This window comes from Mus caroli, chromosome 3 (assembly GCF_900094665.2).
Source record: "Mus caroli chromosome 3, CAROLI_EIJ_v1.1, whole genome shotgun sequence".
Taxonomy (NCBI): Eukaryota; Metazoa; Chordata; class Mammalia; order Rodentia; family Muridae; genus Mus; species Mus caroli.
The window spans coordinates 125616823-125642235 of NC_034572.1; the positions used below are offsets into that span (position 1 = coordinate 125616823).

Here is a 25413-nt window from a genome sequence, read left to right on the forward strand (position 1 = left end):
CTTTTTAATTTATAGTCAAGAAATTATAGAAACTGGTGTCATATCTTAAGGCTTTGAGGCTATTTTTTAAGTCATTGAACACATTAACATTGAGTTTGTTATTAATGACACTTTTAAAGGATGAACAAATTGACTGTGTTACTTTTATTTAGTAAAAATACTTTCTAAAATATGCATTAACTATATTTATTTAACCTGTATTTTAAAATGATTCTAAATGCTAAATATTTTTAGAAACATCCAGGTCCCCTATTTATGCCAAGTAGAGCTAATAATTTCTAATATTTTGCCATATTTATTCAAAACAAAATGTCTAGAAGTTAATATGTTAAACGTTCTCACTAAAAGTACTCTGAATTTGGCTTCTCTACCTTTCTGCTCCGGAACCCACTCGCTTTGTAGCTCTTTTTGTAAACTTTGGAAAAATCTCCCTAATTTTTACTTCTTGAAGGCTGTTTAGAAGATGGTGAAGAAAAGGTGGTTTTCATCTACTGTTATTGAATGTGGATGTGGGCACATGGCTAATGAGATCCAAGAAGAGGTTCTTTAGATACTGGGAGGTGAATGGGAAGTATTTAGTCATGAGGGATAAGTCTTAATCCTTGTTTAGAATATCATAGGCACAAGCCATTGTTAGAATTCTAGAGTGAAAGGTTTTTATAAATCTAGTAAGAAACCTGAGGCTAGATCTGTTGGGAACTACTCTTCTGGGAAGGAGAGAGGAAGTGGGAGATTCCCCTGAGACAGGAGGAGAACAAGAGGGTTGTGTACTGAGAACTAAGAGGAAATGGCTGGCTGAAAAGGAAATCTTACAGAAAAGACAGAGACTGATACCATCCCAGGGAACCCCTTTCACTTAGCCTGCACAGGGTTAACATAAGCAGGGCTGAGGAAAACATTTTCTGATGCCCACATCAGCATCAATTGATAGTATTTCTGTAACAGAAAAGAAAGGCAAAAGAATAACAGTTCCCCAGAATTTGGTAGTTCCTTCCCCCATTAATTGCAAGAGATAGATTGTTAAAACAAGAACAGAACAAAACAAAATAGAAAACAAAACAAGGGTTCCCAATGCTAACATTTCAGAAGCTGACTGGGATTCTAAAGATGAGAAAGAAGTCAGTAGCCAGAACCTTTAAGCGGGGTGCAAAAAGTTCACACAATCACTGATAACAATCGTATCTTGAGGCTCAAGTTCATATCTTTCAATTGCATAGTGAGTTTGATCACAAACTATTCTCTCCTGTTTGAATCTACAAAGCATTTGTACAAAAGTACTACTGGCTTGCAAGCAAGCTACTATTTTTATACTCATAAGAACTACAAAGTTTCTTCTTCCCTCTGATCATTTGTGATTTTATTTGATATGAGTGCAAAAGCAAATAGAAGTCACAGGCTGTGACCAGAGCGATCATCTTTTACCCAATAGGTTGGTTTTTTTTTTTTGGTTTTTTTTTTTGTTTTTTGTTTTTTTTTAGGTTGAAATTGCCACCCACATACAAAGCAGAAATGTAGAAATGTGTGTGTAATTCAAGTCACCTGGTTCCAGGGGCGCTGCAGGTGTTCCTAGCGCACACACCCTTTACTGGAAAATGGTTTCCTGGTGTTGCTTTGGTCCCAGTGTCACTGCCTAAAGAAGGAAATCTCAGACATCAAAGGAAGAAAGATGAAAGGATCCAGGCACTTTAGAAACAAGACATCCTCAGCCCCACTGTTGACTCCTGCAATGCTCCACCTCACCCAACCTCAAGTTTAGTCACCAGGAGGGCACAGGCAGATCTGCTGGACAGATGTTGGAATTTTCATCTACACACATGCACACACATGGGTGGTGGTCTTAAGTTGATGCTAAAACATTGGCATCAACTTCTACAGACGTCCAAGGGGACAGAATGTCTCTGGAGGTGTAATTAGTGCCTTGAAGGAAACCTCTTGGTGCTGTTAGACCTACAATGCCAGCCTGAAACTTCGCTGAAAGTGAACCAGTGTAGAAATCCCTGTCCATAATACAGAACACGGAGTTTGCTCTGCGGCCATGTACTTGGAAGTACTTCAAGTAAAACTAAAAGAAATTTACCTTTAATTGTTACATAAACGAATTCATTTACCCAGTAGTGAATGCTGACTGTATGCCAGGGACTGTGTCAGATTATTATGGGAAATGACCTGTGATTGGTGCTGACCTACAAGCATACAGTTTAAATATTTCCCCCAGACATTTGAAAGAGAAAAGCTTAGCTACTTAAGGGGAAGTTCAGACTTCTGCAAGGAACAAACTTTTCATTTACATGGCAATTTTTAAACTATAGTTACCTCCAGGATCTTGTTTGGATGGTGGTTTAGCCAAAATAAATAAATAAATAAATAAATAAATAAATAAATAAATAAAAATAAAATAAAACTTATATGACACAGAGAAAGTAAGTGCTTCCAGTATAATTATTTGTTTGAAAATAGGAACTTCTGGCTAAATTTAGCAAAAACTATAATTAGGAAATTGATTGTAAGGCTACTGATTATACTTCACAGGTTCTCTAAGGTGTAGTGTGGGGACAGCGACATCAGCATTGTTTGGAAATCCATTGGCACTGTGAGTTTCTAGTCCACTGCAGACTTACTGACTCAGAGACTTGGAAAGTAGAACCTTCTGTCTGTGTCTGATACATCCCCTAGCTGTCTGGTAGAGGCGAATGTTTGAGAACCTCCAGTCTGCTAATAAATTTAGAGTTTGAAAAGCCGATTCTGTTTCTACATTTTATATGAACTAACTAACCATGGGCCATTAGTAGATCTGAGTAGGCCACCTCTTCTGTACACTCAAAATTTCTAGTATAGCACCAAACTGCTTAGTGGGCTTATTGTTGAGCAAGGAAACACGTTGGAGCCAGAAGTGGTGGTTGAACAACTGTGAATGAGTGACTAGTTGTCCAAGGGAACGATTCATCTTAAAGGGGTTAATTTTATGCTTATATGACTTTTATATTAATACCATTTTAAAAGCCCAACTCAACTCCATTTGCTAATTCCATGAAAGAATGCATGTGCTACCCACAAGGTGCTATACATAAGTTATTTTAGGGGATGGATGTTCAGAGAACACAGATACTGAGCTGCTGCTGCTGTTGTTTCTTTCTCTCCCTCCTCCTCCTCCTCCTCTTTCTCTTCCCTCTCCTCCTTCTCCTTCTTCTTCCTCTTCCTCCACTTCCTTTCTCTTTCCCCTCTTCCTGATTATATCGAATTATATCTTCCTGATATAATTGTTATTAAAATCACATGTTATATATACATATCCTAGTTATTCTTAGGACCCAGAGAGTAGTTAAAAAATAATCAAGATTCTTCATACACTTAGACAATTATCACTCAGCTTGATCATAACAATTTTTCTTTTTCTACTCCAAGGTGACAGGGTTCTAATGCATTACATGGGAGGATATTGTGGGTGTCTCAGTAGTGCCCAGGTTATGACTATCCACCAGGGCAGTATACTGACTCTTCCCTGTTTTCTGTTGGCCTCTCTGGGGACACTAGCCCTCCCTTAATTGTCTTTATTGCTTCTGATGTTAGGATTTTATGAAAATCATCGATGAATCCTAGTGATTAGGAGTGCATATGTTTCCCCTTTCAATGGTTGGGAATTGGATCTGAAGAACTGAGGAATGCATGCTAGTCTATTAAGTCTCTCTCTCTCTCTCTCCTTCTTTATGTTTTTTTCTAAGTCTTTGTGTGTGTGTGTCTTTTTCTTTCTCTTTTTCTCAGTCTCTATCCCTCTGTCTCTATCCCTCTGTCTTTGTCTCTCTGTCTCTCTGTTTTGAGGTTATAGCATCACAAAGTTGCTCAGACTGGCCTTGAATTTAGTCTGTAACCAAAGCAGGCTTTGAATTGGTAATCTTCCTGCCTCAGAATCTAGAATAACTACAATTATAGGCCCCTGCCTCTAGGCATAATTTAAGCATCAATTTCTATATCCAGATAACTCATAGTTACCTGTGCACAGTAAAATGTAAACTTGCCAGAGTGTAGAACCTCTACTTGTATAAAATCCAAAATCTTTCTACCTGGCACAGGCTGTAAGACATTATCTTTCCTTCTCTTCAAGTAGAAGATGAGGCCAAAAACAATTTTGATTCCATATTCTTAGGACTCTGCCCAGACTCTGTGTGTAGGGATAAAGTAATGTGAGGTATGTATGGAATTGGTTGCTTCTAGAATAATATTAGATTTTTGTCTATATTTACAAAACTTGTTTTGTTTTTTCATGAAAATTTCTAGCAAGCACAAAAATATGGGATATACTATATTTGAAGCCTCACATAGTGGCCCTGTATCTTTGACCAATTTTTAGCTCAAACCTAGTCTTGTTCCATCCATATTCTCCAACTGCCTCTTGCTTCCCAGGGAGAAAAACAAATGCAATAAATAAAATACATCCTATCTATCATATTATTTCCTCCACAAACACTTCAGCCATTTCTTTAGCAGAAAAAAAATTTGAAAAGATAACAAAACATCACCATCAAAACTAAGATCAAGAACTTTTTCATGGGCATTTGGTTAAGGAAAGTTTTACGCAAGTTAGGAAATCCCAAAAGAAAAATGATTACAATTAAGGCTAGAGATTATTATTTATTCTTCTATAAAGCAACACACACAATAAAATGTCCAGGAAAGTTGTGAAATCATTTTGTAGAAAGCACATCTGCAAAATATCTGTAGTCTCCAAGACTTGCTATTGTCAAGGTCTCATGGAAATATGAGCAGTCTCTGAAGTAAGGCTTTGTGACTGGGGAATCTGTTAACAGGAGGGGACTTTTTGGCCTGTTAGATGGTAGATTTCAGGATCTGTGACTGGGCTGAGGTTACATATAGAGTTATGGAACTCTAGTAAGAAATAGGAAAACCTTGTTGCTACCACACCCAGGTTATGCTCCCGAATTCCCAGACAATTTCTCTATTATTTTCAGTTAAACTTGTCTTCAATGAAAACCATACCATTCTATCCCTCAGACATGTTTTCTGCCTTAGAATGGGTCTGAGTTGAAGATTCAGCATTGAGTCAGCCAGATGTTGGGATGTGTGTGTACATTGCTACCCCATCTGTGTACATGCAGGAATATTTATTAATATCTAACCATGGAGGGATCCGACTATAGATATGACAAGATGACATATATGGATGCTAAAGCTTCTGAAGTTCCACAAACATGTGTTGGTAGTTTGTGACAGACAATTAATTTGTTTGTATTAACTCCGAAGACACGGAGCTCTATGTACAGTTGTTACTAAATAATAATTATTATTTTATAATCAGTAACAGGCTGGTTACACCTTGAAATAATAATTCTGTAAGACTGTTTTGAAATAGTCTCATTTTTGTCCCAGAATAATTTCCAGAAAGCAAGACCAGACTTTCTAAAAGTGGGTTTGTTAATACTTATTAGTGCTTCTATATGAGAAAGACATTCGAATATTTCTTGGAAGCACAATTTGCAAGGTATAAGGATTTCTGATAAGTCGGTATCAAAGGATACCTCCAGCTCTCATTGCTATGGGATGGACAGTCTGTTTTAAGGGCCTGCTCCTGGCATTTCAACGCATCCTATTTCTAACTCCAGGCAGCATTTGATCAGCACAGTGTAGTGCTGTCCTCCAGGAGGGCAGATGAAAAGCAGTTCAATAGCAGATTGTTATGCTTTTGATCTCTACTCTCAGACAGGAGCCTGGCTAGTGTTGGGTTTTATAATAGCTAAAAAAAAAATCACTTCATCTAATCTTAGTGTGGAAACAACTTGACTTGTTTGTATGCTCACATTTAAATCCAGGAAATGTTATAGTCAGATGTAATCCATCCTGTCTGATACCTGCTGTGCCCAGGTGTGGCTGTGTCTTTCCTCTTCCTACAGAGTACAAGAATCCCACACTCCAGTCTATTCTGTACAACTGGAATGCAAGGGTCCTTACAAATGTACAACCTTTTCAAAACAGACCATCGTAGAAAACTAGAAGGCAGAGTTCTTTCTTATTCCTTGTCCCTTTGCCCAGCAGTATCACCGTATCTTTGTGCAAGTATCAAATATGAACTTAGGCAAAGCTGAAGATGATCTTTTGTATATTAGTGCATGTTGTTAAATTTAAAAGCAGAACATAAAACATTTTGTGGATTTAAAAAAATTCCAATAAATATGGGCATGATTATGGAAGTTGAGGGCATATGAACAAGAATTATAGACAATGTCTGAAAAGCATTTTGTTCAAAACCTATAAACACTATCTATATGTTTGTTGAAAGCTAACACACAAATAAGATTTACCTAATTTGATGTGTTTGATAAAGAACTCTATTTAGCTCAATTTGTTCACTATCATAACTGGTCACTAAATGGAGATTTTAGTGGTTGCAAAAATGAACACCTGGGGCTGGATAGATGGCTTAGCAGTTAAGAGCATTTCCTGTTCTTCCAGAGGTCCTGAGTTCAATTCCCAGCAACCACATGGTGGCTCCCAACCACTTGCAATTGGATTTGATGTCTTCTTCTGTTGTGTCTGAAGACAGCAATGGTGTACTCATATAAATAAAATAAATAAATAAAAAAGAACACCTGGAGAGGGTCCTTCTGTTTTTAACTGATTTCTAAGCGGTTGTAACTAAGGTCTCTGGAGACACTGGGATGTCAACAACACTGAGATTTTCTAAGTTTACATTCAAATGTTAAAGGATGCTATTATGGGTTGCCCTCTTTGTTGCAAACCAATCCACAGTACAATCCCTAGTAGCTCACTGGGAACCTATCACATGTGATGCCCAATTGAAAGAGAATGTGTAGAAGCAGAAGCAAAGAAACCATGGAAAGAAGCATTAGGAGTGGGACGTAATGAGCTCCCTCATCCAAGAGTTATTCATTGTAAGTATTCCAACCTAGCCAAAGTTCTTAAACATTTCCAGAGGACAATTAGGAGAGAGATCAAAGACAGCTCCTGCAGTGGATAACTATCAGGGCATCATTGACTCTCTGGCAGAGACAATCTACAGCTACTTAGAAATGAGGGGCCCTGCTTTTCATTGTAGATACTGTATACATGGAGAAGATGAATTTAAGGTAAGGTATTGATGGCAGCACCCAAGAGGTGCCTAGTCACTTGGAGAGAGACTTGTGGACAAATCCCTAGCCATACAATTTTAGAATGACCCTAGCATCCTTGTTTTAAATTGTCCCTTTTCACAAACCTCCTACGAGTAAGACTGGCATTCTGCACGTGTTGAGGCAATAACCCGCCTCAATTCCTGTGAGAACTCTTGTTTTCTTAGCTACCCTGTGCTTCTCTCTTACTGCCTTCTCCTGTACTCGTATTTTAAAACCCCATATATTTGCAAAGGCTGCTAGAATGTAAGGTCAGACAAGGAAGTGTTAAAAAGCGTCCAATGCCAGTACATCTGAGGATCTTCAGAAATGCACAGGGGACCACAAATAGAAGCAGCCAAAACACAGAGGTGCATACACTTTGTTGCACAGGCAGAAAGAGCCAAAGGAATGCACGGAAAATGACTTGAACCCAAAACAAGCTTTTTTTTGGTATTTATTTATTTATTTATTTATTTATTTATTTAAATCTTGGTAACAAATATTTTTGTTCTACTGAGAATGCTTGGGTCACCACACCAAAGCAGATGCACTAGAATGTGGGTGGCGTGGGGGACCAATGTCTTCAGTATGTCCTCTTTGGGATTACTAACACATTAATATTGTCATCACAAGATGTACCACATTTCTGAGGCTGAAATTTGAACACCAGGGTCACCAAAAAATCAAAACATCCATCATCTGGCTTATAATTTCCTTCCTTTCCAAAGCTTTTGGAAGAAAAGTTTGATAGAAATTGATCCTAACCCAATGAGTGATGTCTCTATACCATGTTGTTCTGGAGACAAATGTCTTGGCCCATGTGTGGTGTGACCTTTTTCATTTTTCTGTACAGTAAGAATTTAAATTGGCTCATGGGGTACGAGGCTGAGAACTAAGTCCATATGTATAGTGAGATACTATGATACAGTTTCTTTCTTTTTTTATTTTTGGAAATGTGCTTTATTTTAATAAATAACATGTGGTGGTATTATGGTTATTATCAGAAACTAAAAGTAAAACTATTCGTCAATCTAAGGCGTTTCCACTCAGTCATCTTAAAAATGTCTCAAATAAATGAGTGACCTTGGCCACTGTCAAATTTCATCTGTCAGAAAGTCAAGTACTCCTCCACTGGGAGACTTTTACCACAGCGCAAAGCTAACACTCTGAAATTGCTTCAAACATGCCTAGTTGTCTTGGATTTTGGAACTCAGAAATGGTTCAATTGACCATATAAGTGTACTTGGCATGTCTTGTGCATACAATGCTATGTGAGATCTGCTCTGCCTTATCAGAGGACAATCCAAAGAGCATAGAACAAAACACAGGTTGAGGACACAGAGGCTTAGTTAACAAGTTACAGAGGACAGACTAGAGAAAACATGCTGTGTTCTATAGATATCATAAACACAGGTATGAGGCTGAAACTGTCAAGAATATGGCTGGTAAAATTTTCTTCATACAAGATAGCTTCTGTTTCTTTTTCTTCAAATAGGCAAGTGGCTTATTCTAGTCTTTTGTTCTGTGGCTGATAGAACAAGGTTGCACATGCTCTATACCTTGGTTAGAAATAACAACGTTCTGATTCAATTGCTTCCCCCACACATCCCTGTGATTGTGGATCACAGGTTTGACCTGTGTTTGTAATAAAAGGTCTCAGTCAGTGTAGTCTGAAGAGAGCTATAGAGTACAGCTCTTGCTGTAACCCTCTATATAGACATTGGTCAGCTTTTCCTGCTGTGATTACGTCTCTACACTGCCACGCCTGGAAGGATGACCACTGCATGTGTTCTCACTCACAGCCTCTAAGCCCTAACAGGAGCAGCTTATAATTTCCCAGCAATCCTTACGCAAAGTATTCTTCAACAGACGTGGAAAGCTCTTGGGCTACAGAATGAACACGAATGTAGAGATTTTGCTGGGTTTTCTTTTCATCTTTTTGATAGGAAATGAGCAGCCTTTCACATTTTATCTGCTTTTATCAGCTGTTTCCTTCAAATCAGAATAAAAGGTAGCCAGTGGCTACTTGACTTAGTCTGGCCTTGCTCTGGGAGGAAATGAAGGAGAATTTGCTAAGAGGAGAGAGCTGCTGCCTTCTGACTACTCTATATCAAGTGAAATCAATCAAGATAGCAACAAACATTAGCCCGGCGAAGTAATTGTTAGAGCAATGCATTGTGGGTATGTATGCATGTGATAATATGCTTTTGAATGCTTAGTTGATAGTCTTATTGTTCCAAGAAGGTGAAATTTATTAGCTTATTCAGAACACCTTGCTTGAGGCTCTTGGAGTAAGCTTTGGATCAAGGACAATGGTTCTTAAAACAAAAACATAAGGCATAAGTTAACAACAAATAGAAAAAAACCTCTGTTTTGAATCTTGAAATACTCTCTCTTTAAACATTATATTAATTTCAATTAGATATGTATGTATCTCATGCAAATTATAAAATATCTTTAAAGGATTACACACAACCCAAATTTTCTACTTTCTTCTATTCTCAATAAAAACCTTGTCCACCTTTCCCTGTGTAAAATGTATATTTCTTTGGTACATTTCCTGAGATAACTTGTTATAATTTCTAGACACACTCACGTGTTCATGGACATAATTACATGCACAGACACAGCAATATTATGCCATCATTTTCTATATTCATGATAATATTGCAAATATTTGGTCACCAACTCTTATGACATTTTAGTTATCAAGTATTTGTATTTTGAAAACAGAAATATTTATCAACGTTGGCTAATTTTATAATCATTAAAGTCTTTTTAAAGCAGTAAATTACAAGTGCTTGGTTTTGCTTCTACCTAAATATCAACTTGTAAATAAATATAAATCTACCTTTCATTGAGAATTGAAAATCGGGGGACATATAAAGAACATAAACTAATGGGAGCTTGCATTTTTTTGTCTTTCCCATATTGTATGGGTATGAAAGCTACTTGTTTTGTGGATACCCTCAGGATATAAAGTTCTAAGGAAGCTGCATAGTTATCTGTTGCCAACATGACACAGGTGTACACCACATGAGGGCCTGAAAGGATGCAGCAATAATGGATGTGCTGACAGCTCTGAGTCCACCCTGTATCCTTTCCAATGCATTATGGTGTGTGTGTGTGTGCTTCTCTTCCTTCACTCTTCATAGAACTCTAGAATATCGCAAGGTCTCCCTCAATCACAGTGGATGAGTACTAGGTATGGAGATGAACCTTTCTGGAAATAGCTCTGGCCAATGGGTTGGTTTATTAGACTTAGTTGTTGTCATGGAAACAATCTCCACTTAGACCCTTGTCTGTCAGGAGAAGGTATTGGGTCCATAACTGGTCTAGCTTGCCATCATCTGTGTGATACTGGCAAAAGATACATCTTTAATCCTTGCAACGTCTCTAAAACCATGCCTCTTTATCTTCTTTTATTGTGTGTTCTCCAGAGTAGAATTTATTAAAAGACAGATTTCAGGAGCACATCCAATCTTATGTAAGTAGAATGTCTAGGGGGAAGTCTCTGAATAAGTATTTTTGAAGAGAATCTATAGAATGTTTATGATGAAATAAGCAGGTAAACACTGTTGGAGGTAGGGAAATATGCCCATTTTATCAAGGGACTAATGAAACTCAGCCACCTATCCTAGAGCCATAAAACAAATTAATCTGTGACATAATTTAAATAGTACCATTATAAAATAATTTGTAAGACTGTGATGAGATCTTTTTAAAATTATCAACCCCAAATTTTCAAGAAAACATAAAGTTGAGCAGTTTACTCCTCTGTCTAAATTTAGATAATTATAATCAGTCAGTCACCGGGTTTCAAAGGACTTGACCATAAAAACACTGGATGAATAGCACAAGTTATTTTTTAAATGAAGTAATGTTTATTCATGAAATGCATACATTTTTGCATGCTAATTTTTAAGTCATTTCTATGTTACTTATAATGGCTGTTACAAAGCTCTTTCTAACAATTGTTATATTATGATGGAAATAACACCCAAAAAGTCTGTTCCTGTTTGGAAAGATGTAAATAAAAATGTAATTTTGAATTTTAGTTGTTTATATCTGCGGCTGCACCATGCTTGCATGTGGAGATTTAATTCACTTGTACAAGTTATTTCAGTCGATGGTTGTGAACAGTTTTGAAGAAATTGAAGTTGAGGTCTTGTTTGAACAGTAACAAAATGGGCCAATAGAAACTCACCTATATACTTGTAGTGAGTAAGACATGCATTTTCTCCCACCTCAAGTCTATATTTAAACCTTTAGGTTGTAGAACTGAGGACAAGAGGCAAATTAATATGTGTATAAAGAACCTATAATAGTTAACAAAAGTGTACAATGAAATACAACATGACTGAATGAATTTACTCATGAAATATTGAGAATTGCTTGCTAAATTGGAATCATATTATTTTACAGAATCATACTAAAAGTTGAGTAGAATATGATTGGAAGGCAATATTTACAAAAATGAGTGCTTATGAAGAAGCAAAAGAAAATGAGTTAATTAGGCCACATGACTTACAAGTTCAATGATTTTTAAGCAAAATATCTAATAATAAATAATATAATTTTTAATTGAATTTTTGAAGACTCTGCTATTGATTTTTATCCTTTCAAAAGGTAATTGCTGGTGACCTGGCCATAGAGAGATGGCTCAGCAGGTAAAGGCACTTGCTGTGTAAGCCTAAGAAACTGAGTTCAACCCCTTGAATCTGTGAAGATGGATGGAGATTAAAGCTCCCAAGGCTGTCCTCTGAACTTCACACACACAAGTTCTTTTTTATTCTTCTTAGGAAACTAAATTTAATGCAGATTCACCCATGTTGATTCCATGGCTGTTGTGTTGTTGGTTGGTTTTTCACTTCATTCTCTCCTTATTGAGATGATAATTATATCATTTCTCTATGTCCATTCCTCCTTCCACACCTCTCCATATACCCTTCCTTACTTTCATTCAAGTTCAGGACCTCTTTTTATTGATTACTGTTACACCCATATGTGTATATGTATATGTTTATTTGTCCATAAATATAACATACTCAGTCTGTATAATGCTACTTGACTGTGTGCTTTCTAGTGTGATCATTTGGTATTAGGTAGCTGGGGAAAGACTGTTTCTTCTACTCTTAGTATTACTGAGTTACCTATAGTTACCTTGTGTAAGGTTGAAACTCCATGGTCTTTCCCCTTTCTCCTTTGGCAAGTCTTAGTCCTTGTTCAGCTCATATTTAGGTAGTCGTATTTGTAAGACGTTGTGGGTGTAGCTCTAAATCCTTAGATACAAGTGTAGTCCTCATCTCTCATCATGAAAACCTTTTTGTAACAAATGGAGGGCATTATAGAAACCCACAACCAAACAGACCACTACCAACCGAAATGCATAGTTGTGTGGCCCAGTCCCAATAGGAATACCTATCTACAAATCAACTCCTGAACCCAATGCTCAAGGAACACTGAGGAAGAGTGGCAGAAGAGATTGTAAGTGACAGAGGGTGAGAGAATTTTCTGTGAGACTCTGCCTCCTAGTCATGTCAGAAGCAACTCAGTATTTTAGTTACATTCGCTTTCTTAATATCCATGTATATTTCTAATATAATTAGTTTTCTTCTTGAAATTGCCTAAGGTTACAAATGAGTTGATGAGCTTTTAATGCCTTATAGATGAAAATATAGGCAAAATTCTTAAACATTTTTATGTTATATATTTGTAGGGTGTGTGTGTGGGGGGGGGGTGAGTGCACATGTGCTATAGGATCTCATAGTCCAGACACTGGCTTTGAACTCACTATTTAGTCAAGGTTGGTCTTAAATTTTGAATCCTCTTGTCTTGCCTCCTTACTGCTAGGATTATAGACCTATAGCACCCGGATACAGTTTTGGTCTAAATTTGATACTCAGTCTTAAAATCTTATATTCTTTGTGTTATCATTGAATAACATTGTGCTATATAACTAAATAGATAAATAGATAAGTAGATAAATAGATAAATAATAGATAAATAGATAAATATTTTTACAAAATCAATTTAGTTATTATTTATTCACTATGTGTGTGACTCGGTGTACATTGGCCATATTGTATACTTGTACATGTGGAGGTCAGAGGACACCTTGGGAGAGTCTGTACTTTCCTACAATTGGAAATGGAGCCCAGGTCATCAGTTTTGGTGGCCAGCACCTTCACGGACTGAGACATCTTCCTGGCCTTATCCATAATTCTTAAGTAAAATTATGGAAAATCTGGAAGCAAGAACATTTCAAGTTGTGATAATGACTTTGGCATTTCAAAATTTAACTCAGTTTAATTCACAGTATTTAACTGAAGTAGAAGTATTCATGGAAAAATACACTGAAATTAATTTCATGATGAAAATGCTGTTTTATATTTATTTATTTTGCCATATTAAATTACTGTAACTGGGCAGTGGTGGCACACGCCTTTGATCCCAGCACTTGGGAGGCAGAGACAGGCGGATTTCTGAGTTCAAGGCCAGCCTGGTCTACAGAGTGACTTCCAGGACAGCCAGGCTATATAGAGAAATCCTGTCTAAAAAAACAAAAACAAAACAAACAAACAAACAAAATTACTGTAAAAGTAATTTATTTAAAGTAAAAATATTTAACATCATTAAGCATCATATTAACCAAACAAACACGTATACACATTTTAGATGCTAAATGTGTAAAGGCATGCATATTTTTGTCCAAAACATCCTGAGACCAGGTAGCAAAACATTTGCAGTTCACAAATAGCTCTTAAAAGTACCTGGGAGATGATTCATAATCAGGCAACAAAGACCTAGTAACTGTTGATTGTTGAGTCAATAGGCAAATAGGTGTTTTAAAGAACCTAAGGGTTCATATCCCGCACACCATGAGAACCTGAACTTTTTCTCTCAAATTTAATATAGCTATTCCTCCCAGCCTGAGGTCCATGAGTCCCCAAAGATGCTTTGTCATCTTGGGCAAAGAAGGTGACAAGCCTGAGGTGTTATCAACTCAGCTTTCCCATGATGCAATTTTCATGTGTAGTTTAGAAATGCATGCCTTTGGGCAGCGTGCCTTATATTCTCCTGGAATAGAAGTCTACCAGGTAGAGCATCAAAATTTGGGAAATTACTCTCTCCTCTGAGGAGTTAGAATAGGGCTGTGGTTTCCCAAGTGTGATGGCCAGCATGGATCTGCTTTGACATCAGAGCCCCAAGACATGCTCCTGCCCCCAGCCATTCACTGGTACGCCCTCTACCCACCCAGTTTTTCTTTCATTTGCACAGCTGGCTTGTCCCCTCTCACCCCCGCAGGCTGTCTTCTGCTTTCCCAGCTGATGAGGTTTTCCTGGCTCCAGTCAACTTCCGTGCTTGTTACAAACAGTGCTCAAGGGGACAGAGGATTGTCTAGATTAAAACAACAAAAGTAGGTCGATCTTGCAAGAATCCGGATGGGTGGCCAGCCACCCCACATGAACAACTTGTGATGTTTCTGTCTCTTTCTCTCCCTCCCATCATCAAAGATGAAAAATACCGTTCTTTTGAGCATGTGGAAGGTTTGGTTGTGTCCAGAGTCTATTTATTAGTTAGTGTTGTAGTAACACCTGAAGCAATGTACCTTACGATTGTAGGAACTGATGGAATGGCTGAATTTCTTTCTGCTTGGATCCTCACAGTTCTACTTGTCATTATTTGTGTGGGAGGCTTCTGCTTCTAATGCTGATTTACACTCAGTTAAAACTGTTGTCAAGAACTGGAATCCTTGTCAGAGCTTTGTCTGTGTTTCTGGCCAGTTTTCTGTTCTTCCGCACCATGTCTAATGCCAGGACAGGCTGTTGGCATTAGAAAAATGTGGGCAAGTTTACTTTTCTATTCTTTGGATTCAGCGCAGAGGTCTCCAGTGAACAACCTTGCTCAGTCTACTCAAAATCCTCTGCCACTGATTGCATTGTGTATTTCGAAAAGTTTCTTAATGTCTCTTCCTTATTTCATTGCTAAAACTGAAAATGATTCTAAGCTATCACAGTGGAAATGAACTTCGCACTCTTTTGTTTTTTCTCTCTTTCTTTCTTTCCTTCCTTCTTTCTGTTTTCCTTCCTTTCCCTTCCTTCCTTCCTTCCTTCCTTCCTTCCTTCCTTCCTTCCTTCCTTCCTTCCTTCCTTCCTTGCTTTCTTCACTTTACATCCTGATCACAGATCCTCTCCTCCCTGTCCCTGTCACAGTACCTCTCCCCTCCCCTGGGAGACCCCCACCCTGAACATCAGGACAACCCATCCTGGAACATCAGGACATCAAACTCTTTATACTATAAAGAAATGTTGATTTCTGATAGACTTCAATTCAAGCTGTGTTCAATGTGTTCTTTTTCTCTTTCTTTCAATTCTCTCTCTCTCTCTCTCTCTCTCTCTCTCTCTCTCTCTCTCTCTCTCCCTCTCTCCCTCTCAGTGATAATGAACACTAGTTTAGCAATTTATAGAAAGAAACAACTCTATTTTTAGGGTGGAAAACTGAAGACAAATGTTGGTTTATTTATTTTTTAACCTGATTCTGGACAGCTTTCATATTTATGTCTAATAATGTTAATTTATGGCTAACCATCTTCTCTTATTAGGATGGTTCCTAATTAATTTACACCATAACCTGCCTGAATTTGGATAGTGAATGATTGTAGATGTTGATAAAATGAGATTTTTAGACAGCTCTGGAAGATTTAGTAGACAGAGAATACAGGTCTTATTCTAATTCACACTTGGTCATTAGCTTTCAGGTAGATTGCCAATGGACTTCACATACAAGTATCTTTTCTCCAAAGACCAAGTCAGCAAAGCCATAACCCCCCGCTCTGCTGTAAACCATTGTACTAAGATACATATCAGCCTTTTACTTTTAAGTCTCTAAAACAGGACAGGTAAGCATGTTATTAATATTAAGTTAAAACTTTAGCTAAGTCTTTCAAACTTACTTTATGTTTGCCATGAAGTAATTATCAAGTGAGAACCAAGTAACGACCTTTTGAGACTAAGGTAATTGGGAAATAAAGATCTTTCCTGTGAAAGTTGCTAATTGGCTGCTTTATTTATGTATATTTTTCTCACCAGAAGTCCATTCATTTGTATGCCCATCACTTCTTCCGGACCTCATGTAGTAGTAGGGCCTATCTCTGTCTGCCTGTATCTTTCCTTGTTCTCCTACTGTAACACAATTTAATCATAAAACAGCAACAGCAACAACAACAACAACAACAACAACAACAACAACAACAAAAACAGAAAAGAATACCAATGAAATGGCAAGTGGCCAAGCCCTCATGTTAGTGTTAAAATACCTTCTCTAGAATTCGTTCCTGAAGTGGGATGTGGCCATGATGAAACACAGAGATCCTTGTTAATCAGTCAGGGCCTGCATTTTCCTATGCTTCGTTTTCTTAATAATGATTAGGCTCAAAGGTTTTATTATGCCTCACTAAGTCTGTGCTGAGGATGTCATTTTCTTTTTTATGGCAAGGCATGTCTCCAAATATCACTTGCTTCTCTTAAACTTAATTTATTCAATGTATTGCGTCCTTTCTTGAAAATATTTATGAAGAACATATATGCTTATATTCATACATTAGGCTTTATACAGTTTGCTGAAGCCAAGAGTTTTTTTTAAGCTTGAGAGAAGCCATGTTTGTATTTAAAATTATTAAACTCTAATTTCAAACTCACAAACTATTCCTTCTAGAATTTTTACATGGGCATTGAGTCCCACACACACAATGTTTGTAACATTTTGTGCTAAAAATATATTCTGCCTTTGCCTGTGCCAGTTCTGCTTTAAAGAAAGGAAAGAATATACAAGAGCATAAGAAAATTATATGTCCAATCGTGTAGTTTGTTTTAAAGAAAAATGAGCTTCAGGTATTGGGATAGCAATACTGGGCATACCACTTTTATTTTTTTAATAAGCTTCATTACAAAAAAAACTTGCAAATCAAGAAAAATCACACACCAAAGTTAACCAGACCCATCTATATAAACATCTATACAATTAGAATAGCCATTCAGATGAACCATATCTTTTCTCTAACAGTATCTACATCCATTATCTCCAAACTCCAATAACTGAGGATGAGGACAATGGTGTCCTTTTGGCAGTTTTTCCTGTATAAATAAGCTACATTTAGCAATCAACTCGATTCTCCGATATAGTCTGTCCTTTAGGGGTGGAACCCCATGTCACTTCTATTGGGAAGGGATTGAGAATTTGCTGAGCTGTAAGGAACACATGATGTTTTTAGGTGGCGCGTGTTTGTTTCTGTTGAGAAAACGTCCTATTTTTGAGGAAGGGAAGATTTGTAAGACATCAAATGTTTCTTGCAAAACAATCTAATGAAATGAATGTAAATGAATCAGAAACATGTGACTTGTGTTTCAATGAAAATGAATGGGCTTAAGTAGGAAGAGAGGAAACTGCTCAAGGGGAAGAGTGTGGCAAGGCGGGAAGTGACACTCGGTTTGTTTTCATCAGTGTTGGGCTCTTGAAAAACAGCCCACTTCTGTGAATTCAACTTCATTTGTATTCTCAAAAGTCCACTTCGGAAACTGTAAAGTGGACGAAAAATCCAAATCATCTTATGTCTGCATAGAGCATAGGCACTGTGTGGGCATTGAAAAATCGCCTCACAGTGACGTGAGTGTGTTCCCAGTGCTCTTCTTTCAAGGGTAAATAAGACATTGTAATGATGTTAAAATCTATTTGCACCCAGGCTCACACATTAACTTCATCTCATCTTCTTCTTTCTCATTGAAGAGGATGAGACATACCTGGCAAACATGTGGTAGTGTGGAGAGAGAGAGAGAGAGAGAGAGAGAGAGAGAGAGGGAGAGGGAGAGGGAGAGGGAAGCAGAGAAACAGAAGGAGAGAGAGACACAGAGAGACAGAAACAGAGGGAGAGAGAGAGACAGAGAGACACAAAGTGACAGACAGAGACATAGAGAGACACAAAGTGACAGAGAGACAGAGAGACAGAGAAACAGAAGGAGAGAGAGACAGAGAGACAGAGAGAGGGACAGAGAGCATCAGAGAGAAAAGGAGAAAATTCATACACAGTGTGTGGTGTCAGGACATTGAGTGGGATTTCATAATGAATGAATCTAAACTAGGTTATTTTAGAGCCACAAGCATTTTATCCAGCTTCATCTTTATATCATTTATGCACACTTCAAAGCAAAGTTCAGAGCTTTAAAAAATGTGATTTGCATTTGTAGTTAAAACTTAGTGGATCACTCTGAAAATATGAAAAATAAAATAGAACAAAAGGATGGTTGGCCTGGTAATGCTTGCTCATAATCCCAGTTAAAGACAGAGGCAGGAGAATTGTCACAAGTTTAAGAGTCAAGACCAATTTGGTTCATGTGTTGAGTTCCAGCAAACACAGGCTACATAATTAGACCTTGTTTTAAAAAAAATAATAAAAGCAGAAGAACTACCTCAATGCTCTAAATCTAACAGTGCTGTGTGACCTTAGTCTTTGAATAGATACATGACAAATGATCCAAGAACTGCAAAAGGCAAGACAGACACAACCAGAGTCCATATTTTACTTCTATCTTTTGAGTTACTATCAAACACTTAGATAACTTTCAAGGCTTACTGCTGGGTAGAGAAATATATTAATAAACAGTGTTTTCTGCACAAACTGAAGGCGTAGCTCCTGAGAGAAAGTTGTGTGAGCAGGGACCCTTTGGGCTTTGTGAAAACTCAGGAGAACCCAAGTCCAGCATCCCTCTGGTTATGCAAAGCCCTCTGTTGCTCTGTGGAGGAAGGAGGGATGAGGGCAAGGTTCTTTGTTCTGTTTGGGGAGATGCAGTTGTTTTGTGTGCCTATCAGGCTGTTTCTCAAATTATTCTGGAAGACTCACCCTTCCTTTTTCACAGGCAGGGATTGTGAGAAGTTTTTCTCCTCTGACTGGGCAGCTAACACATTTTAACTTCCAGTACAATCATTGGTCCCTTTTACTGTCCTCTCGGTAGCAGGTGAGAATGGAGTGGTGAGGCGGCTCTTGTGTTCTGCAATTAGTGGCAATACAGCTGTTACCAATATGACAGTCTCTGAGGTAATTCTTACAGCAGGGACCTATTGGTAGGAAGTATAAATCCTAATTCCAACATAGGCCAATGAAAATGTATGGGCAATGTTAATTTCATGGTGTTTTTTACTTCCAAGTTTATTGCCAGTTTCACCTTTGGCATCATCAGAAGTCAATACTTACAAAGCCATCAGCTAAGGGTCACCACGGAGAACCAATGTTCAGAACTGTACGCAGTGGTGTATCTCATTCAGGCACTGTGAATATGACTTAGTTCCCACTCAGGTTTGCTGCTCAGTGCCTTCTCAGGGTCCCAAGGCCTCACCTGTTGCTTTCTGTGCTGTTCCATCTGACAACAGGCCTACCCTTGCAGCAGTGATAAGGAATGTGAAGTTGGAAGATATTGCCACAGTCCCCACCAAGGATCATCAGCCTGCATGGTCTGTAGGAGGAAAAAGAAACGATGCCACAGAGATGGGATGTGTTGCCCTGGTACCCGCTGCAACAATGGTAAGAGAGCTATCAAGTGTTAACAGGCCTTTCTTTCTTAAAATTTGGGAGGGTTTGGATCTTGGTTTGTATACTATGAGATACCAGAGTCACCTTCCAAACCTTAGGTTTCCTATGTCTGACCACTTTCTAGACAGTGTTCTACACTGATTTAGGTTATTGCAAAATTGAAATGTTACGTTCAAAAATCACTCAATATGTTGTTTACTAAACATACGAATGCCAAGACAGGCAGTCCAGTTGTGAGTCCACTGACCAGGTTCAAAAGAGTTTTGTGTTATAGTTATTCAAGATGTCCTGGGGCAGCCTTACTAGGTGTGTGTGTGTGTGGGGGGGGGGTGACTGGCCCACCAAGTAGAAAGGACTCTCACCTGGAGCTTGTCTCCACTCAACCCTAATGAAATGATGGTCAGACATTTATTCAGCCTAATAGTGAGTTGACAAACAATCACAGACAACACATGGTTGAGAAATTGCAGAAAGTGGTTAGAAGCATAAGTGTAGTCATTAAAACCAACTCATCATCATGCCTGCCTCTAGGCAGAAATCTGTGAGAACCACAAAGGAACTGAGGGGAGGAAGAAAGGCCTCACACTGCTTGAGAAGTGTGTAGGCCAGACTGAGATTGTTTTGCTCATGAACAAAATCGATCCTGGGTAGATATCTAGCCAGATGACGTTTAAAAAGAAAACAGCAGACACTAACTTACTTTTTCACAATGTCACTATTCTCAACTCTTTGCCTCTATTGACAATGATTCAATGAGGTTAATTCGGTTTTTATTTATATTTTCTTGTTGTTTGCATGCTGTCATTTGAGCTTGAAAGAGGTAAGATTTAGATCTAGGAAGCTTGGCTCCAGACCCATAGTATTCATTCCGCAATAGGCAAGTGAGTGAAGAATGAGCAGCACATACAGAGATACATACAGAGCAGGTAGATTAGGAAGCAGACACATGAATGTCTTACTTACATGGATAGGATAAACATCACAGGCTGTAAACTGATCTGTTTACATCCCTACTTCCAGGCATCTGCCTCCCAGTCACTGAGAGCATCCTCACCCCACATATCCCAGCTCTGGATGGCACTCGGCATAGAGATCGCAACCATGGTCACTATTCCAACCATGACCTGGGATGGCAGAATCTAGGAAGGCCACACTCCAAGATGCCTCATATAAAAGGTAGGTTACCACCTGTACTTCCATGCTTCTCTAATTTTCTTTCATAAAGAAGTAAAAGAAAGTATCGGTAATTCATTTTGGCTCCATGAATCGAGTATTAAAAATGTTCACCAATGGACAATTCAAAGAGAGTATATTCATTTTTAATTTTGAAAATGCTAGAGATTTCATAGAATTACTAAAAAGTATATGTTTAATGAGAAAGACCTGACCTGCCACACCATTTTCTAGGCATCCCTCTCTCATGAAGAAATCTTCTAAACAAACCTGTCTGGTTGAAACCTATCAAAGAGTAAAGCACTATGAAAAATACACGAGGAGCTATTGCTGCTGGCAATTAAATTACCAGCCATTATTTTCACCTTTGAGGATTCGATAAGTTGATCTTACCAGGCAATCAGATGACATGTGATCCATAGACCAATCTATAGGAAGCATTGGTTTATGGTGGGTTTACGCATGAGTACACAAAGCCCCCTTCTCCTTATGGAAACATGTCAGAATCCTCCCACTCACCAGTAACAAATTTGACTAGTATGAAATTATTTGACAGTAATTCAAAAACATTGAAAGCATGAAGCAGAGGTATACCCAAAGGAGGCCTTTCCCAAGTGTATCTGCATTTTCCTCTTTCAAGATGTACGTGATTTAAAATGCCCAGTGTTTTAAAGAACTTTGTAATAGAGCATCTCCCCTTTTGTTTGGAGTTTTGTTGCACTGAAGTGCTCTGGGAAATCCTGATGTGAAAACCTAGTATTTTTTTTTTCGGATTATGTTATTTCTATAGCTTGTCTCACCACAAAACCATTTCCCCACAATTTTATCTTCTAAAAAGACAATGTCCTGGAGAAGATTTAACCAATTACTATATCCTGGACTGCTAGTGGTCATCTGTATAAAGCTAAAGATGTTGGCTAATAGCACACCTTTATTTATTATTTTGCTGTGTCTACTAGGACCCTGAAATGTTTTCCTGTATCCTCTCATTTCCATTTCATCAAGTTCCTGTATAGTTGGTATTATGTGAGTGTCTTTCCTCATTCCAACAGAAATCTGAGTCATAGCACTAATCACATTCTTTGTTATAACCGTCTGTGTATGAAATGTTCAGCGCACAAATAGAAATCTTGTGTTGCATCAAAATCTTACAGTGGAAGTAGTTACATCTAGATTGATGGGGCCCACAGGTGGCCACACAATGACCTTTAAGACTCATCTGCATCACCTAAATATGCTTCCTAAAACCACAGATTTATATGTTCATTAACGTCTTCCCTATGGCTGAGTTCTACTGTAAGAGCCTCAGCAATCCGGCAGCTCACATAGCTTGACAACCCCTGCCTTATACTGAAACAGAAATCAATGTAGCCAAGATGTGTGTGGGAGGGTGCTATTTGGTGACTTTGTGTGTGTGTGTGTGTGTGTGTGTGTGCATACAATACCCAGATTTGTAATCTCACATAGTTTACAGTAAGTCCTTGGTTGTCCCAGAGCCTGATGGCCCTGAGCGAGGCTGGATGGCATCTCTGTGTTCTATTCTGACGCATGGCTCCTTGTAGGCTGTATTTCCACATTTCCCACCACTCTTTGCCGGATGCATCTGGCTAGGCTTAAACAGCTTCCTACTCTCACAGCCTCCATTAGTATTTTGGAATGACCATGTTTAGTTTCAGTCTTGAACTGCTGTCAGGTGGAGCTTTAGTTTCTGGCCAATGAATAGAACCCCTGGATGCTGACATTGCCTGATCCTTGGGCGTCTCTTGGCCTAAATATGGTAGTGAATTCCTGCAGCTCATCAATGTTTCATAATGCTTAGTTCAACTACCATACATGTGACCAACTCTCTGCATTAGATAATGTGTGCTACAACTTCTGCTTTCACAGCTAGACTCCACCGATTAACAATGTCAAGAATCCCTGAAACTTGCAGCTTTCTTGAGGCACAGCTTTGTTGAGACCTGTTGAATAGACATCAAATTAATGAATTTGAAACCACCTTTTTTAAAATCTCAAATTCACCCCATAGAGGAAAAAATCACCAGGAAAATATCTAAAGTTATACTACAGTTTGGGGAGTCGACTCCATGGGTAAAGTGCTCGCCATGAGGACAGGAGTTCCAATCCTCCTCACTTCTGTAAATGCTGGGTAGAGCATGGCAGTTTATCTGTCACTCCAGCCTCGGAAGACAGACATAAGGAGATCCCTCATAGAAAGTTGGATAGCAAATCTAGCCATATCAGTTAGCTCTAGGCTGGCTTGAGTGATTCTGCTCAAAGAATAAGGTAGGACAGGGATAGAGGATGATTTCCAACACAATCTGGTCTTTCAGATTCATTCATACACATGTACTTGCCCATACACACACACATATACTCCCACACAAGAAAAAAGCATGCATATATGCACACACACACATAAACACACTGAGAGAAATGGGGGAAAACTAGACTGTGATGAACTAAAGATGAACACAGTACTGCTGTGTCATTGAACTTTATATTCAAATGGTAGATAATGGAAAAAGACAAAGGCAGACTTATGAGTGTAAAGAGAGAACAAACTGGTACAAATCTAAGACTTTTCATCATCAGTGGCAGGATAATGTAAGTGAAGTGTTTTCTGTGATTTTGATTATACAGTAGAAATTGCTTCCAAAAACCCTAGTAACCCCTTTGGCCTTGTTTTACATAGGACACGAAGGAGACCCATGCTTGCGGTCATCGGACTGCATTGATGGGTTTTGTTGCGCTCGCCACTTCTGGACCAAAATCTGCAAACCAGTGCTCCATCAGGGGGAAGTCTGTACCAAACAACGCAAGAAGGGTTCTCACGGGCTGGAGATTTTCCAGAGGTGTGACTGTGCAAAGGGCCTGTCCTGTAAAGTGTGGAAAGATGCCACCTACTCTTCCAAAGCCAGACTCCATGTATGCCAGAAGATCTGATAAACACTGGAAGAGTCATCACTAGCAGACTGTGAATTTGTGTATTTAATGCATTATGGCATGATGGAAACCTGGAGTGGAATGTGGAAGAATGAGGAATGTGGTAGGAATGTGGAGCAGAAGAGGGCAGGACTGAATTAAGTAGAGTCGACAACAACCAAAGTACTACCAGTGTTCCATTATGTGCCTCATCTATGTAAATAATGTACACATTTGTGAAAATGCTATTATTAAAAGAAAGCACACCATGGAAATTGCTGACGAATACCATGTGATTTTCCAAGAGTTTGGCTTGAGCTGTAGGGGGCATTTCCTTCAGATTGGCAATGGCTTTAAAAATAACTTAAAGCTACATTTCTATTCAAAGCTACAGTTTAATAAATTACTCTCACTCTCCCTTAACATAAGAGAATCTCCAAAACATGGGGAACGCTGAAGAACAGGGAATGAAAATGTTCAGCATCATTAATCACCTCACAAAAATCACCTCTGATTTTTCTCAAATAAAGGCCTTGGTAGACAAGAGGAAAAGGCAGTCGGTATTTTCCAAATCACTTCAAGATACTGGTATGTCATTTAGGCATCAGAACAGGGTAAACGATCAGTAGTCCTGGCCAAGTGGTTAAGGCAATGGGCTAGAAAAGGATAAATGTGTCTCTTTCGGCCACTCATTTCTATTTCAAAAACCTAATTTCACCTGAATTAATAAAGTTAGATGTAAGACAAAAGCAGAATCTGCATTGTGAAGGAATGGCATTGCCAATGTGATTCCCGCTTGAGCTAGAGCCATTAATCATGCGCAATACAAGCACAGGGCAGAATTGTCTCAGACTGCAAAACCACTGAAGGTGTCTGACACGTGAATGACGGAGTGAGCACATACCCTACCTGTGATATACTGATAAATACCTTTATCCTTGTGTAGCTGGAGACCAGTAGGGTGATACAGGCACTAGAGATGTGAGTGATATCTGTACTACATGGAGCCCAGCAGAGAAGTAGGTGGAACCTTGTCATTTATCCAGGCTTTAAGGTCACATGTCTGAAACACAGGCTGGATTGTCATGATTGGCATCAGAGGCTCCAGAAGCAAAGTTCAAGCTCTCCATAAAATTTGCTCTCATGCAGGTAAGCTCGGTGCAATGCAGCCTGCCCTCCCCAGCCTCAAAATATTTCATGCTTTTGAGGCTGTAAGATAATCTCAATATGAGGGGATTTTACAAAGTGGGTTCCCTTGAGCCAGGTGATATGAGAGGAACCAATCTCTCTAAGCTTTAGAGTGATGATGTCATCAGAAGTTTATATACTAACCTCTTGATGGAGTATGTCATTACTAAAGACATAGTTCCTATTTTCTGAAACTATTGAAAATTAAAAAGTAATAACATATCTCTAATCTATAGAAATTCCCTGAAATCGTTTCACTATTTTCGGATTAAACACATTTCTGAATACTACATCTAGAGCATAGAGGACAAAAATAAAAAGAAAGAAGAAAATAGAAAGAAAGAAAGAAAGAAAGAAAGAAAGAAAGAAAGAAAGAAAGAAAGGAAGGAAGGAAGGAAGGAAGGGGGGAGAGAGAGAGAAAGA

At 38.4% G+C, this 25413-nt stretch overlaps 1 protein-coding gene across 1 annotated transcript in view; it reads left to right on the forward strand.

Moving 5' to 3' along the window:
* Positions 1–25372, forward strand: part of Dkk2 (dickkopf WNT signaling pathway inhibitor 2) — a 93244-nt gene extending 67872 nt beyond the window's left edge. Inside the window, exons 2-4 of the mRNA XM_021158921.1 lie at positions 19545–19695; positions 20725–20880; positions 23573–25372. Of these exons, the coding sequence (XP_021014580.1) occupies positions 19545–19695; positions 20725–20880; positions 23573–23823 (558 nt within the window). The 3' untranslated portion in view covers positions 23824–25372. The remainder of the gene's footprint in view (positions 1–19544; positions 19696–20724; positions 20881–23572) is intronic.
* Positions 25373–25413: the final 41 nt, after the last annotated feature.